Source organism: Salmo salar, chromosome 28 (assembly GCF_965601325.2).
Source record: "Salmo salar chromosome 28, fSalSal1, whole genome shotgun sequence".
NCBI classification, from domain to species: Eukaryota; Metazoa; Chordata; class Actinopteri; order Salmoniformes; family Salmonidae; genus Salmo; species Salmo salar.
In genome coordinates this window covers 41120001-41137500 of record NC_138318.1, presented here as the reverse complement: position 1 = coordinate 41137500, position 17500 = coordinate 41120001, and the positions used below count along the sequence as shown (strand labels likewise).

Sequence of the window (17500 nt, the reverse complement as noted above, 5' to 3'; positions counted from 1 at the left end):
GTACAGAGTCAATGTGGAGGCTATATACAGGGGGTACCGGTACAGAGTTAATGTGGAGGCTATATACAGGGGGTACCGGTACAGAGTCAATGTGGAGGCTATATACAGGGGGTACCGGTACAGAGTCAATGTGGAGGCTATATACAGGGGGTACCGGTACAGAGTCAATGTGGAGGCTATATACAGGGGGTACCGGTACAGAGTCAATGTGGAGGCTATATACAGGGGGTACCGGTACAGAGTCAATGTGGAGACTATATACAGGGGGTACCGGTACAGAGTCAATGTGGAGGCTATATACAGGGGGTACCGGTACAGAGTCAATGTGGAGGCTATATACAGGGGGGAACCGGTACAGAGTCAATGTGGAGACTATATTCAGGGGGTACCGGTACAGAGTCAATGTGGAGGCTATATACAGGGGGTACCGGTACAGAGTCAATGTGGAGGCTATATACAGGGGGTACCGGTACAGAGTCAATGTGGAGGCTATATACAGGGGGTACCGGTACAGAGTCAATGTGGAGGCTATATACAGGGGGTACCGGTACAGAGTCAATGTGGAGGCTATATACAGGGGGTACCGGTACAGAGTCAATGTGGAGGCTATATACAGGGGGTACTGGTACAGAGTCAATGTGGAGACTATATACAGGGGGTACTGGTACAGAGTCAATGTGGAGGCTATATACAGGGGGTACCGGTACAGAGTCAATGTGGAGGCTATATACAGGGGGGAACCGGTACAGAGTCAATGTGGAGACTATATTCAGGGGGTACCGGTACAGAGTCAATGTGGAGGCTATATACAGGGGGTACCGGTACAGAGTCAATGTGGAGGCTATATACAGGGGGTACCGGTACAGAGTCAATGTGGAGGCTATATACAGGGGGGAACCGGTACAGAGTCAATGTGGAGGCTATATACAGGGTATTACGGTACAGAGTCAATGTGGAGGCTATATACAGGGGCTACCGGTACAGAGTCAATGTGGAGGCTATATACAGGGGGTACCGGTACAGAGTCAATGTGGAGGCTATATACAGGGGGTACCGGTACAGAGTCAATGTGGAGGCTATATACAGGGGGTACCGGTACAGAGTCAATGTGGAGGCTATATACAGGGGGTACAGGTACAGAGTCAATGTGGAGGCTATATACAGGGGGTACCGGTACCGAGTCAATGTGGAGGCTATATACAGGGGGAACCGGTACAGAGTCAATGTGGAGGCTATATACAGGGGGTACCGGTACAGAGTCAATGTGGAGGCTATATACAGGGGGGAACCGGTACCGAGTCAATGTGGAGGCTATATACAGGGGGTACTGGTACAGAGTCAATGTGGAGGCTATATACAGGGGGTACCAGTACAGAGTCAATGTGGAGGCTATATACAGGGGGTACCGGTACAGAGTCAATGTGGAGGCTATATACAGGGGGTACCGGTACAGAGTCAATGTGGAGGCTATATACAGGGGGTACCGGTACAGAGTCAATGTGGAGGCTATATACAGGGGGTACTGGTACAGAGTCAATGTGGAGGCTATATACAGGGGGTACCAGTACAGAGTCAATGTGGAGGCTATATACAGGGGCTACCGGTACAGAGTCAATGTGGAGGCTATATACAGGGGGTACCGGTACCGAGTCAATGTGGAGGCTATATACAGGGGCTACCGGTACAGAGTCAATGTGGAGGCTATATACAGGGGCTACCGGTACAGAGTCAATGTGGAGGCTATATAGAGAGGGTACCGGTACAGAGTCAATGTGGAGGCTATATACAGGGGGTACCGGTACAGAGTCAATGTGGAGGCTATATACAGGGGGTACCGGTACCGAGTCAATGTGGAGGCTATATACAGGGGGTACCGGTACCGAGTCAATGTGGAGGCTATATACAGGGGGTACCGGTACAGAGTCAATGTGGAGGCTATATACAGGGGGTACCGGTACCGAGTCAATGTGGAGGCTATATACAGGGGGTACCGGTACAGAGTCAATATGGAGGCTATATACAGGGGGTACCGGTACAGAGTCAATGTCGAGGCTATATACAGGGGGTACCGGTACAGAGTCAATGTGGAGGTTATATACAGGGGGTACCGGTACAGAGTCAATGTGGAGGCTATATACAGGGGGTACCGGTACAGAGTCAATGTGGAGGCTATATACACAGGGGGTACCGGTACAGAGTCAATGTGGAGGCTATATACAGCGGGTACCGGTACCGAGTCAATGTGGAGGCTATATACAGCGGGTACCGGTACCGAGTCAATGTGGAGGCTATATACAGGGGCTACCGGTACAGAGTCAATGTGGAGGCTATATACAGGGGGTACTGGTACAGAGTCAATGTGGAGGCTATATACAGGGGGTACCGGTACAGAGTCAATGTGGAGGCTATATACAATGGGTACCGGTACAGAGTCAATGTGGAGGCTATATATAGGGGGTACCGGTACAGAGTCAATGTGGAGGCTATATACAGGGGGTACCGGTACAGAGTCAATGTGGAGGCTATATACAGAGGGTACCGGTACAGAGCCAATGTGGAGGCTATATACAGGGGGTACCGGTACAGAGTCAATGTGGAGGCTATATACAGGGGGTACCGGTACAGAGTCAATGTGGAGGCTATATACAGGGGCTACCGGTACAGAGCCAGCCCTCCAGGACATATACACCACCCGGTATCACAGGAAAGCCAAGAAGAGCATCAAGGACCTCAGCCACCCGAGCGACGGCTTGTTCACCCCGCTACCATCTAGGAGTAAACAGTACAGGTGCATCAAAGCTGTGACCGAGAGACTGATAAACAGCTTCTATTTCCTGGCCATCAGACTGTTAAACATTCACCACTAGCCGGCCTCTGCCCAGCACCCTGCCCTGAACCTCAGTCACTGTTACAAGCCGGCTACCACCTGGTACTCTACCCTGCACCTTATAGACTGCTTTGACCTATGTACATATTCATGGAATCCCTGGCCACTTTAATAATGTTCACCTACTGCTTTACCCACTTTATATACTGTATTCTGGTAATGGCTCATCCTATGTAACTACTGCTTTACACACCTTTATATACTGTATTCTGGTAATGGCTCATCCTGTGTAACTACTGCTTTACACACCTTTATATACTGTATTCTGGTAATGGCTCATCCTGTGTAACTACTGCTTTACACACCTTTATATACTGTATTCTGGTAATGGCTCATCCTGTTGAACTACTGCTTTACACACCTTTATATACTGTATTCTGGTAATGGCTCATCCTGTGTAACTACTGCTTTACACACCTTTATATACTGTATTCTGGTAATGGCTCATCCTGTGTAACTACTGCTTTACACACCTTTATATACTGTATTCTGGTAATGGCTCATCCTGTGTAACTACTGCTTTACACACCTTTATATACTGTATTCTGGTAATGGCTCATCCTGTGTAACTACTGCTTTACCCACTTTATATACTGTATTCTGGTAATGGCTCATCCTGTGTAACTACTGCTTTACACACCTTTATATACTGTATTCTGGTAATGGCTCATCCTATTTAACTACTGCTTTACCCACCATTTCTATACATATACAGTGCTTTCGGAAAGTATTCAGACTCCTTCCCTTCTCCCACATTTTGTTACGTTACAGCCTTGTTCTAAAATGGATTAAATTAAAATGTTATTAATCTAAACACACAATTTAAAAAATGTATGCAAATGTATACATTTTTAAAAAAAACAACTAACTTTATTTACGTAAGTATCCAGACCCTTTGCTATGACACTCGAACTTGATCTCAGGTGCATCCTGTTTCCATTGATCATCTTTGAGATGTTTCTACAACTTGATTGGACAAGATTTTCTAATGTTTGTTTTTTTTAATCCCGGGAAAAACTCCTGGCCCTCGGGAGGATGAAAATTCTGTCAAACTGCAGCAACCTTCATATGAATTATATTTAGACTAGACTAATGGGGGTTTCCTCGACACAGTGACAGCATCGGATGGACAATAGAACTCACAGGGCTGGGACTTGCTTCATGCAGGTTTACATTGTGTAGGCCTGGGACTTGCTTCATGCAGGTTTACATTGTGTCGGCCTGGGACTTGCTTCATGCAGGTTTACATTGTGTAGACCTGGGACTTGCTTCATGCAGGTTTACATTGTGTAGACCTGGGACTTGCTTCATGCAGGTTTACATTGTGTAGACCTGGGACTTGCTTCATGCAGGTTTACATTGTGTAGGCCTGGGACTTGCTTCATGCAGGTTTACATTGTGTAGACCTGGGACTTGCTTCATGCAGGTTTACATTGTGTAGACCTGGGACTTGCTTCATGCAGGTTTACATTGTGTCGGCCTGGGACTTGCTTCATGCAGGTTTACATTGTGTAGACCTGGGACTTGCTTCATGCAGGTTTACATTGTGTAGACCTGGGACTTGCTTCATGCAGGTTTACATTGTGTAGACCTGGGACTTGCTTCATGCAGGTTTACATTGTGTAGACCTGGGACTTGCTTCATGCAGGTTTACATTGTGTAGGCCTGGGACTTGCTTCATGCAGGTTTACATTGTGTAGACCTGGGACTTGCTTCATGCAGGTTTACATTGTGTAGGCCTGGGACTTGCTTTATACTGCTTTTTTTCTCCCAGAAGCTTGAATCTAATGTGGACAATGAAAGAGGTTCTTCAAAAACAAAATCCACTACATTGTCGTTAGGAAACTGCACTCTGGTAGCTAGCTACTTGCTACTGAAGTTAGCACGGCAAATATAAATAAATTACACTAACCTTACACGTTCTAAAACCAAGACGACAATATATAACCTACCTCAGTCTTCTGTAGTTTGAAGAAACTCATTTGATTTCCTAAAAATCACTATTCACTACCAACTCACCAAGCTTCTAAATCACACGTCCGTAGTACTAGGTTCATTCTTTGATGGGTAACACGTTAGTTCATACTGTAAAAGCTTTGATTGGATGGGAGGACGTCCTCCATAAGTGGTCATAATTACCATGTAAGTCTACGGGAAGGTGACGAAGAGCACGAGCCTCCTAGGTTTTGTATTGAAGTCAATGTACCCAGAGGAGGACGGAAGCTAGCTGTCCTCCGGCTACACCATGGTGCTACCCTACAGAGTGATGTTGAGGCTACTGTAGACCTTCATTGCAAAACAATGTGTTTTAATCAATTATTTGGTGACATGAATATATTTAGTATAGTTTTATCTAAAAAAAAAAAAGTAACTTTTTATTTTTCTGGAATTCATTGAGTAGGGTGGTCCTCCCCTTCCTCCTCTGAGGAGCCTCCATTGGTAGATGTAGTAGCTAAGATAACTATGCTGTATTGGGTGAATAGGACAGAGCCAGGGTCATGGTCCATAGACAGGCACATTGTTTACCCCTGCTGCATGCCTGCAATACTTATAAGTAATCTCATATACAGATAGCGAATCCCCTTTGGCCTAACATCTAGGCCTACTGTAGATCTGTTTGACGCTTTTTATTCAGTGTGATCCAAACCATAAGCAGCCATTTTATGGATTTGTGGTCTTTATGGTACTGTTTATTATATAGACAATACTCAAAACCTGTTTTGTTCACTACATTTATTTATACTCTTGTCAAGCTCTTTAGCTCAGTTTGGTAGAGCGTGGCGGTTTAAAACACCAGGAACGATGGGTTCAATTCCTAGGACCACCCCATACATAAAAAGTGTGTGACTTGAGTGGCTTTGGTTAAAGGCACTTGATAATGGCGTGTAATATTAATCTGTTTGTAAATGTTTGTAATAAAGCTATGTATAACCCCAGCAGCAGAGGCCCTCTGTCACTGTAGAGACAACTGAACTGTGATTGGACCTGATTAACTGCATCGGTGTCACTAGTTTCTCCTCCAGGACTCTACCAAGCTGACCTCCGCCATATTGTTTTTCTGTTTTTTTTGTTTTCTCCCTGAAGACGGAGTCAGCGATACAGCCGTCTGGACGAACAGGAATAGTATGTAATGTTACCGCGTCACCCTGCTGCTTCTCCTCGTCACATTGCTGCTTCGTTACCCCTCTTATCTTCTAGGAGTAACTCTCTTCCTTCCTTTCCTACATAGGCTGGTGTGGGTTGGGTTGGCCTCTCTCTCTCTCTGTCTCTCTCTGTCTCTCTCTCTCTCTGTCTCTCTCTCTCTCTGTCTCTCTCTCTGTCTCTCTCTCTCTCTGTCTCTCTCTCTGTCTCTCTCTCTCTCTCTGTATCTCTCTCTCTGTCTCTCTCTCTCTGTCTCTCTCTCTCTCTGTCTCTGTCTCTGTCTGTCTCTCTCTCTCTCTCTCTCTCTGTCTCTCTCTCTCTCTCTCTCTCTCTCTCTCTGTCTCTCTCTCTCTCTCTCTCTCTGTCTCTCTCTCTCTGTCTCTCTCTGTCTCTGTCTCTCTCTGTCTCTCTCTCTCTCTGTCTCTCTCTCTCTCTCTGTCTCTCTCTCTCTCTCTCTCTCTCTCTCTCTCTCTCTCTCTCTGTCTCTGTCTCTGTCTCTCTCTCTCTCTCTCTGTCTCTCTCTGTCTGTCTCTGTCTCTGTCTGTCTCTGTCTCTGTCTCTGTCTCTGTCTCTGTCTCTGTCTCTCTCTCTCTCTGTCTCTGTCTCTGTCTCTGTCTCTGTCTCTGTCTCTGTCTCTGTCTCTGTCTCTGTCTCTGTCTCTCTCTCTCTCTCTCTCTCTGTCTCTGTCTCTGTCTCTGTCTCTCTCTCTCTCTCTCTCTCTGTCTCTCTCTCTCTCTGTCTCTCTGTGTGTGGGTTTTCTCTTTCCTTCTCTCCCTCCAGGCTTTCTTCTTCATGCCAGACTCCTGTTCTCTCCATGTTTTTCTTTCTCATCTTTCCTCCTGTTTTTAACTCTGCTGCTGAGTCTCTCTCTGTGTGTGTGTGTGTGTGTGTGTGTGTGTGTCTGTCTGTCTGTTTCAACCCGGTTGTTGGATGTTCTCTCTTTCTACCCTAACTAATCAGCTCTATATGCTAATCTGTTTCATTGTTAAACTCTCTGACAAGCAGCATGCCTTTCCTGTCCTCCTGTATGAGCGCACCCCATGAGGCGCCCAGCAGGCAGGATGCTTACAGGGTAGAGAGGTATGGTAACTAGTAACTACACACCTCACTTTGACTGGTTATCCCTACCTACAGCTCCTGTACTACCTACTAGCCACCTCTTCCTACCAATCAGCTGTTTGTCTGTGGTGGTTCTGTACTACCTACTAGCCACCTCTTCCTACCAATCAGCTGTCTTAATGCTAGGGGTCAGAAATAAAAAGGTACATCCCTTTGGGTCCCCAGGACCAGGATTGAGAAACAGTCTGTGTATTACTGACTACACATTGGTGTTATGTTGTCTCTGTGAATACCCTTCTCTGGGAATACCCTTCTCTGTGAATACCCTGAATACCCTTCTCTGTGAATACCCTTCTCTGGGAATACCCTTCTCTGTGAATACCCTGAATACCCTTCTCTGTGAATACCCTTCTCTGGGAATACCCTGAATACCCTTCTCTGTGAATACCCTTCTCTGGGAATACCCTGAATACCCTTCTCTGGGAATACCCTTCTCTGGGAATACCCTTCTCTGTGAATACCCTGAATACCCTTCTCTGGGAATACCCTTCTCTGTGAATACCCTGAATACCCTTCTCTGTGAATACCCTTCTCTGGGAATACCCTTCTCTGTGAATACCCTGAATACCCTTCTCTGGGAATACCCTTCTCTGTGAATACCCTGAATACCCTTCTCTGTGAATACCCTTCTCTGGGAATACCCTGAATACCCTTCTCTGTGAATACCCTGAATACCCTTCTCTGGGAATACCCTGAATACCCTTCTCTGTGAATACCCTTCTCTGGGAATACCCTTCTCGGTGAATACCCTGAATACCCTTCTCTGTGAATATCCTGAATACCCTTCTCGGTGAATACCCTGAATACCCTTCTCTGTGAATACCCTTCTCTGGGAATACCCTGAATACCCTTCCCTGGGAATACCCTGAATACCCTTCTCTGTGAATACCCTTCTCTCTCTAGCTAGCATCTGTCATCTTAAAGGCCCATATCAGTCAAAAATTAGATTTTTCTGTGTTTTGCATATATATATCCACACTGAGGTTGGAATAATACTGTGAAACTGTGAACATTTTGACAATGCCTTTTTAGTGTAAGAGCTGTTTGAAAAGACAGCCTGAAATGTCAGCCTGTTTTGATGGGATGAAGTTTGGGCCTTCCGTGGTGACATCACCATGCAGTAATGTTTTTATTTTTTTAATAGACCAATAAGAAATATAATTCCAAACCGCTCTGCCCGAAAAACAGCACATTTTCATTTTTTTCCCCCTCGCCACTCCGATCACTCCCACGTCTGCAATTCTCCCTTTAACAGGCTTGGGGCTCTGACAGAGAGAGACAGTTTGTGTATCTCAAGAATCCTCAAACTGCATGAAATGGGGCTGTAGAGGTTTGTTCTGAATCGTTGTTGTCTCACTGATGGGGTGCGTGAGGAGCAGGGTTTGGGGGGACTCGTTATGTAATTACTACCTAGATTACTGTTATGAGTAACAGAGTAAAATAACGCCAAGCTCCCTCTGACAGTGAAACTGAGATTTTATTTTTAACGCAAAGTAAAATGGTTGAGCAAAATCCAGATGTTCACAGCGTTTCTTTATACGGTATTACCGGAAGTGAATACAAGGGGCTCTTTTTAAATAAAAAAGGTTAAATAAAAAAAAGTATGCACAAAACAATTCTGGGCATCAGGGATTTTCATCCAGGAGGGGATTGATAATCTCTAGTGTGGGTACCAGTCTTTTTAAGCTAACATTTCACTCCTTGCCACTCTATGTCGTCGCCAAAGAGACTTGCCTTTTCGTCAATCTCAACGTTCAATTATGCAGCTGGATTTATGGCGGACTTGCTCATTGGTTGTTGGAAACAACATTAGTATTTTCCATGACAACATGTGGAGCCTCAATTAGAATTATAACAAAGTCAAAAACACTTAGCAACCAGATACCGATGTGTTCTGAGGAGAGAAAAAGTGATATTTCCAATATTTGGATAATCGTTGTGATTGGAAGATAGCCTTGAGTTATCGAATCAGGATCAACTCCTCCTTCCTCCTGTTCATTAACGATATAATTTGCATATTTGAAGATGGTATAATGTCCAGTCTCTGTCAAAGACAAGGAGTGGAATGTTATCTGTAGAGACTAGAACGTCTCTGCTGTAACCAGGAAGACAAGGAGTGGAATGTTATCTGTAGAGACTAGAACATCTCTGCTGTAACCAGGAAGACAAGGAGTGGAATATTATCTGTAGAGACTAGAACGTCTCTGCTGTAACCAGGAAGACAAGGAGTGGAATGTTATCTGTAGAGACTAGAACGTCTCTGCTGTAACCAGGAAGACAAGGAGTGGAATGTTATCTGTAGAGACTAGAACATCTCTGCTGTAACCAGGAAGACAAGGAGTGGAATATTATCTGTAGAGACTAGAACGTCTCTGCTGTAACCAGGAAGACAAGGAGTGGAATGTTATCTGTAGAGACTAGAACATCTCTGCTGTAACCAAGAAGACAAGGAGTGGAATATTATCTGTAGAGACTAGAACGTCTCTGCTGTAACCAGGAAGACAAGGAGTGGAATGTTATCTGTAGAGACTAGAACGTCTCTGCTGTAACCAGGAAGACAAGGAGTGGAATGTTATCTGTAGAGACTAGAACGTCTCTGCTGTAACCAGGAAGACAAGGAGTGGAATGTTATCTGTAGAGACTAGAACATCTCTGCTGTAACCAAGAAGCTTGATGTTGACATCTAGCCACTTAATTAGCAAGTTGGCAAACCAAATGCAAAGATGGTGCCCTAAGCTAGATATAATTTATTTGACACTTCTTAGATTTGTTATAGTCGTAATATGTTGTGTAGCACGCAAGGAATATATATTTATTTTACAGTGTTCAAAATCATACCAAAGGTATTTTGAAATTCCTTGGTTTACGGTATAAACGATATATTGCCCAAGCCTACAAATGAATATAACTTGTAATATAGCGTGTTACTTTTCACACACAGTAATATTGTAAAGTGTATACTGTACCAGTCAAAAAGTTTAGACACACCTACCCATTCAAGGGTTTTTCTTAATTTTTAATATTTTCTACATTGTAGAATAATAGTGAAGACATTAAAACTATGAAATAACACGTATGGAATCAAAAAATGTGTTATTAAACAAATCAAAATATACTTTCAATTTGAGTTTCTTCAAAGTAGCCACCCTTTGCCTTGATGACAGCTTTGCACACTCTTAGCATCCTCTCAACCAGCTTCATGAGGTAGTCACCTGGAATGTATTTCAATTAACAGGTGTGCCTTGTTAAAAGTTAATTTGTGTAATTTCTTTCCTTCTTAATGCGTTTGAGCCAATCAGTTGTGTTGTGACAAGGTAGGGGTGATATACAGAAGATAGCCCTATTTGGTAAAAGACCAAGTCCATATTATGCCAAGAAAAGCTCAAATAAGCAAAGAGAAATGACAGTCGCAAAAACCATCAAGCGCCATGATGAAACTGGCTCTCATGAGGACCGCCACAGTGAAGGAAGACCCAGAGTTACCTCTGCTGCAGAAGATAAGTTCATTAGAGTTAACTGCCCCTCAGATTGCAGCCCAAATAAATGCTTCACAGAGTTCAATTAACAGACATCTCAACATCAACTGTTCAGAGGAGACTCCGTGAATCAGGCCTTCATGGTTGAATTGCTGCAAAGAAACCACTACTAAAGGACACCAATAATAAGAAGAGACATGCTTGGGCCAAGATACACGAGCAATGGACATTAGACCGGTGGAAATCTGTCCTTTGAGCTGATGAGTCCAAATTTGAGATTTTTAGTTCCAACCGCCATGTTTTTGTGAGACGCAGAGTAGGTGAACGGATGATATCCACATGGGTGGTTCCCACCGTGAAGCATGGAGGAGGTGGTATGATGTTTTGGGGGTGCTTTGCTGGTGACACCCTCCATGATTTATTTAGAATTCAAGGTACACTTAACCAGCATGGCTACCACAGTATTCTGCAGCAATACGCCATCCCATCTGGTTTGCGCTTAGTGGGACTATCATTTGTTTTTCAGCAGGACAATGACTCAAAACACACCTCCAGGCTGTTTAAGGGCTATTTGGCCAAGAAGGAGAGTGATGGAGTGCTGCATCAGATGACCCGGCCTCCACAATCACCCGACCTCAACCCAATTGAGATTAGTTTGGGATGAGTTGGACCGCAGAGTGAAGGAAAAGCAGCCAACAAGTGCTCAGCATATGTGGGAACTCCTTCAAGACTGTTGAAAAAGCATTCCTCATGAAGCTGGTTGAGAGAATGCCAAGAGTTTGCAAAGCTGTCATCGAGGCAAAGGGTGACTACTTTGAAGAATCTCAAATATAAAATATATTTTGATTTGTATAACATTTTTTGGGGGGGGGGAGGGGTTACTATATGATTCCATATGTGTTATTTCATAGTTTTGATGTCTTCACTTTTATTCTACAATGTAGAAAATAGTAAAAAATAAAGAAAAACCATTGAATGAGTGTTTTTTTTTTTAAACTTTTGACTGCTATTGTATATGTTATTTATATTTTTCAAGTAACTGATCCCAACACTGAAGAGGAGTAGATCTAATACCCACTAAAACCTCAACCCTGGTCTCGGGTCAGTTACATTCAGTTCTGTCAATTCAGGAAATAAACAGAAATTCCAGAATTGTAATATAAGTGGTACAACCGTGTGAACACAGTCCAGGACCAGCCTCTCCAGACCATTTCAGAGCCTAGTACATGTGTGGTCAGTGAACTAACTACTCTGTAAATAAATACACCATTGATACTGTACTATAATGGTGATATCAAAGCCTAACTATTTGAGATCATTTTTTATTTTTTTTATTTTTTGGGGTGGAGTGTTATGCTAAAGCGATCTCCATCAGGTTTGTTTTTGGGGAACGCTAGGCTAATGCTAAGCTAATACTAATTGTATCCTTTTAACATTGTGTGTGTGCGCAGTGTGGCGTCTGCCATAACGTCAGACCTTCCCGATCGCTACGAACGCCTGACCTCTGTCTCCAGCTCAGTGGACTTTGAGCAGAGAGACAACGTAAGTACTACTTCCTGGTTTTACCGGGGTCATGGGTTGTGGAGCGACTACGCTAGGGCAGCGGTTTCCAACCTTGTCAGTTCCGGAGAGGACCACCATCGAGGAGTCACAAACTATTTGCATTGTGAAAAGTAACGTGACATTTCTTGTACCATTAATACTGCCAACTGTTGCTATTTTTTTTAAAGGAAAGAAAAATACATAATTTGAAAATATATTTGTGGACCACCTGCCGTAGCCAACTGCAGACCGCAGACCCACTGCACTTGGACGAAATTACAACACAAAAACATGTTTGAGAAAGAGCTTGTAATAAATTACTTCATATTGTCAGTAGAGCGTGTACAATTACTGTGTAACCGACAGTTGGGGATGGAAACCGGCATGAGAATGAAATACCCGTTTAACGTGTGTATATTATTTATTTATATATATATATATATATATATATAGTCAAACGAACAGCTGACTGAATGGCCACAATGCAGCAGCTGCACACACAGAAATATAATGAATAGAACAGGCTTGGAAACCTCTAACCCTGGCAATTTCACTGGTAAACTCATGGGTCCACTCCCAATGGCCGCCTGGTATTGTGATGCGATCATTTCCACGGTAATGTAGAATGTTCATTCAAATGATGTTCACTGATGTGGCACACGCAATGGAATGTTGAGTTTAATCAACCAATCACAGCACGTATTTTACTTAGTTCTTTGCTCCTATAGGTTCACTTGCCATGGCGGCCAGTCCACCCATTATGCCATCATTGACTTGAATGGGGGGGGGGGGGGGGGGGGGAGAGACGCCCGTTCTATTCGTTCTATTTCTATGGCAGCACATGCGGTCATGAGCGGAGGAGAAAATATGCGTTTACATTTTTTGTTTTGTTTTACTATTTGGTATTTTATTAGGATCCTCATTAGCTGTTGCAGAAGTAGCAGCGACTCCTGGGGGGTCCACGTTATTCCAATATATATATTTGTTTTATAACCTTTATTCAACTAGGAAAGTCAGTTAAGGACAAATTCTTGTTTTCAATGATGCCCTAGGAACAGTGGGTTAACTGCCTTGTTCAGGGGCAGAATGACAGATTTTTACCTTGTCAGCTCAGTGATTTGATCTTGCAACCTTTTCGGTTACTAGTCCAACGCTCTAACCACTAGGCTACCTGACGCCCCAGATCTAATCTAACCTACGGCAGACCTAACCTAACCTACGGCAGACCTAACCTAACCTACGGCAGACCTAACCTGACCTACGGCAGACCTAACCTGACCTACGGCAGACCTAACCTGACCTACGGCAGACCTAACCTGACCTACGGCAGACCTAACCTGACCTACGGCAGACCTAACCTGACCTACGGCAGACCTAACCTGATCTTCGGCAGACCTAACCTGACCTTCGGCAGACCTAACCTGACCTTCGGCAGACCTAACCTGACCTACGGCAGACCTAACCTGACCTACGGCAGACATAACCTGACCTTCTGCAGACCTAACCTGACCTTCTGCAGATCTAACCTGACCTTCTGCAGATCTAACCTGACCTACGGCAGACCTAACCTGACCTACGGCAGACCTAACCTGACCTTCGGCAGACCTAACCTGACCTTCGGCAGACCTAACCTGACCTTCGGCAGACCTAACCTGACCTACGGCAGACCTAACCTGACCTACGGCAGACCTAACCTGACCTACGGCAGACCTAACCTGACCTTCTGCAGATCTAACCTGACCTACGGCAGATCTAACCTGACCTTCTGCAGATCTAACCTGACCTTCTGCAGATCTAACCTGACCTTCTGCAGATCTAACCTGACCTTCTGCAGATCTAACCTGACCTACGGCAGATCTGTTCTAACCTATTGCAGATTTAATAAATCTAATCTGTGACACATCTAACCTCATCTAATCTACAGCTGGTCTAACCTAATTGACGGCAGATCTAACCTAATCTCTTCTCTCTCTAGGGCTTCTGCTCCTGGTTAACAGCCATCTTCCGCATAAAGTGAGTCTCCCATAAAGTTGTGTGCGTGCGTGTGTGTGTGTGTGTGAGAACGACCGATAATCAGCTGAGCTAATATATCGGGCTGATATTGTCCATCAGCCTTTGATAGTCTCTTTTCTTAGCAAAACTGCTGCTCTGCCAGCCACCACTCACTGAGGAATGTCTAGCTGCGAAAATCAGCAGCAAGCTAGCTCATTCTCCAACCGAAAGATGCAGTATTGAGAAACAGATTCATTGACACAGTGATCAAAATCGATCTATTCATTTAGTGTAATTCACTACTAATACGGCTTGTGTGGACGTGCCCGGACCTGCGTGCAATAAGCAAGCTAGCTAGCTAGCTAGCTAAACAGACAGCTATGTGGACCTGTTAGCAAAGATTACGATAACAAACCCTTTCATCTGCGGTGTTAGGTAGCTAGCTATATTAGCTAATATGCTAACTAGCTGCCTAGATAAACATATCAGTTAGGAGCTAATGACCAATGTAGCTGATAGTCAGATTAGATGATAGGAGAAATGGGAGAAAGCGTTTTTAAAACGCAATAAGTTTAGCTAGCTAAGAATCTCCCTGGATGTTTATGGACCAAGAAAGCTGTAGATCGGTGTGAGTTTACACATCTCAAACGACGGAAAGATTTGCGTCATTCAGACAGAATTTAAAAAAAAAAATGATTTCCTATCCTCACTCTTCATGTTAGATATTATGTACATTTATGGTTTGGTAGCATATGTCATTGCCATTTGAGCTAGTTATCATAGTATTAGCAGTAAACAGTAGCAAGTGAAAGGGAGCGGAGTTGCAGCCTCACACGATCCAATCACAGCAGTAGGATACAAGTTACAACCCGCCCATTTATTGACAGATAGCTGAACTAGCCAATTGAGTTGTTTGGAATTTCGTCCTGACAGTTGAACAATTTTTTTTATCTTCTTCCCATCACGGAAAATTACAAATACTATACTGAACAAAAACAGAATCACAACAAGCAACAATTTGAAAAAAGATTTTACAGAGTTACAGTTAATTAAAGGAAATCAGTCAATTTATTATTTATAAATTAAGGCCCGTAATCTATGGATTTCACATGACTGGGAATACAGATATACATCTGTTGGTCACTGATACCTTAAATAAAAAGGTAGGGATGTGGATCAGAAAACCAGTCAGTATCTGGTGTGACCACCGTTTGCCTCATGCAGCGCGACACATCTCCTTCACATAGAGTTGATCAGGCTGTTGATTGTGGCCTGTGGAATGTTGTCCCACTCCTCTTCAATGGCTGTGTGAAGTTGCAGGATATTGGAACTAGAACATACTGTTGTACACGTCGATCCAGAGCATCCCAAACATGCTCAATGGGTGACATGTCTGGTGAGTATGCAGGCCAATGGAAGAACTGGGACGTTTTCAGCTTCCAGGAATTGTGTCCAGATCCTTGTGACATGGGGCCGTGCATCGTCATGCTGAAACATGAGGTGATGGAGGAGGATGAACGGCACGACAACGGGGCCTCAGGATCTCGTAACTATCTTTGTGCATTTAAAATTGCCATCGATAAAATCAATTGTGTTCATTATCCGATGCCTGCCCGTACCATAACCCACCGCCACCATGGTGCACTCTTGTTTACAACATTGACATCAGCAAACTGCTCGCCCACACGACGCCATACACACGGTCTGCTGCTGTGAGGCCGGTTGGACGTGCTGACAAATTCTCTAAAACAACCATGGAGGGGGCTTATGGTAGAGAAATTAACATTTAATTCTCTGGCAACAGCTCTGGTGGACTTTCCTGCAGTCAGCCAATTGCACGCTCCCTCAAAACTTGAGACATCTATGGTATTGTGTTGTTTGACAAAACTGCACATTTTAGAGTGGCCTTTTATTGTCCCCAACACAAGGTGCACCTGTGTAATGATCATGCTGTTTAATCAGCTTCTTGATATGCCACATCTGTCAGGTGGATGGATTATCTTGGCAAAGGAGAAATGCTCACTAACAAGGAAGTAAATAAATTTGTGCATCAAATTTGAAATAAATAAGCTTTTTTGTGCGTATGGAACATTTCTGGGATCTTTAACTTCATCTCATGAAACACGGGACCAACATTTTACATGTTGCGTTTTATATTTTTTGTTCAGTGTAGTTCCCTTGATCACAAATCATGCCGTACGGGACCTATTTGCCCTGAATAGATGTTATTTTATATTCTCAAACTAACAGCAGTGAATATTTTAAAACCGCCATTGATTTGAAAATTTCTACGTTAATGCATGCATTGCTGTCTCTGGGAAATGTTGTCATCAACATTTACATATTGAATATCGGCCTAAAATATCATCCATCGGCCTCCTTGACCCCCAAAAATCATTATCGGCATCGGCCCTAAAAAAATCAATATCAGTCGTTCTCAAGTGTGTGTGTGTGTGTGTGTGTGGTGTGTGTGTGTGTGGTGTGTGTGGGGGGCAGCAAGAGTTAAAATGAGGTTGGAATTTAGTAATTTGTCTTTTGTGAGTTTAACTGGACCCTGGTTAGTATCTCTCTGACTGTGTTCTTGTATTAAATACTCTGTCTCAGTGACTTTCATGGTTAAATAAAGATTCAAAAAAATTAAATAAAATACATTCTCTCTGTCTCTCTGTCTCTGTTTGTCTCTCTGTCTCTGTTTGTCTCTCTCTGTCTGTCTGTCTCTCTCTGTCTCTGTCTCTCTCTGTCTCTCTGTGTTTCTGTCTCTCTCTCTGTGTTTCTGTCTCTCCTCTCTGTGTGTCTCTGTCTGTCTGTCTCTCTCTGTCTCTCTGTGTTTCTGTCTCTCTCTCTGTGTGTCTCTGTCTGTCTCTGTCTGTCTTTCTCTGTCTCTGTGTTTCTGTCTCTCTCTCTGTGTTTCTGTCTCTCTCTCTCTGTCTCTCTCTCTCTGTCTCTCTCTCTCTGTCTCTCTCTGTCTCTCTGTGTTTCTGTCTCTCTCTCTGTGTCTCTCTCTGTCTCTCTCTCTCTCTGTCTGTCTCTCTTTGTCTGTCTCTCTGTCTCTGTCTGTCTCTCTGTGTTTCTGTCTCTCTCCAGGGATGAGGAGATCAGGGAGAAGTGTGGGGAGGATGCAGTGCACTACCTCTCCTTCCAGAGGCACATCATTGGTCTGCTTGTGGTGGTGGGCGTGCTCTCAGTGGCCATCGTCCTGCCAGTCAACTTTTCAGGAAATCTATTGGGTGAGTGGGGTTTAGGGGACGGGACTTCAGGAAAGACTTGAGTGACAAACACTGGGATGGTGGCCATGGCGACATCATAAATGGCGCCCCCTCCATGTAGTGCACTTGTTTTGATC

At 44.0% G+C, this 17500-nt stretch overlaps 1 protein-coding gene across 2 annotated transcripts in view; it reads left to right on the top strand.

The window, feature by feature from the left end:
* LOC106589956 (mechanosensitive cation channel TMEM63B) overlaps positions 1 to 17500 on the top strand; it is a 129658-nt gene that overhangs the window by 40505 nt on the left and 71653 nt on the right. Inside the window, exons 4-7 of one of the 2 annotated variants that reach the window (XM_082970597.1) lie at positions 5972 to 6010; positions 12075 to 12165; positions 14141 to 14178; positions 17242 to 17384. In XM_082970597.1, coding sequence (XP_082826723.1) covers positions 5972 to 6010; positions 12075 to 12165; positions 14141 to 14178; positions 17242 to 17384 — 311 coding nt within the window. The remainder of the gene's footprint in view (positions 1 to 5971; positions 6011 to 12074; positions 12166 to 14140; positions 14179 to 17241; positions 17385 to 17500) is intronic. The other variant, XM_082970598.1, reaches the window with a different exon arrangement.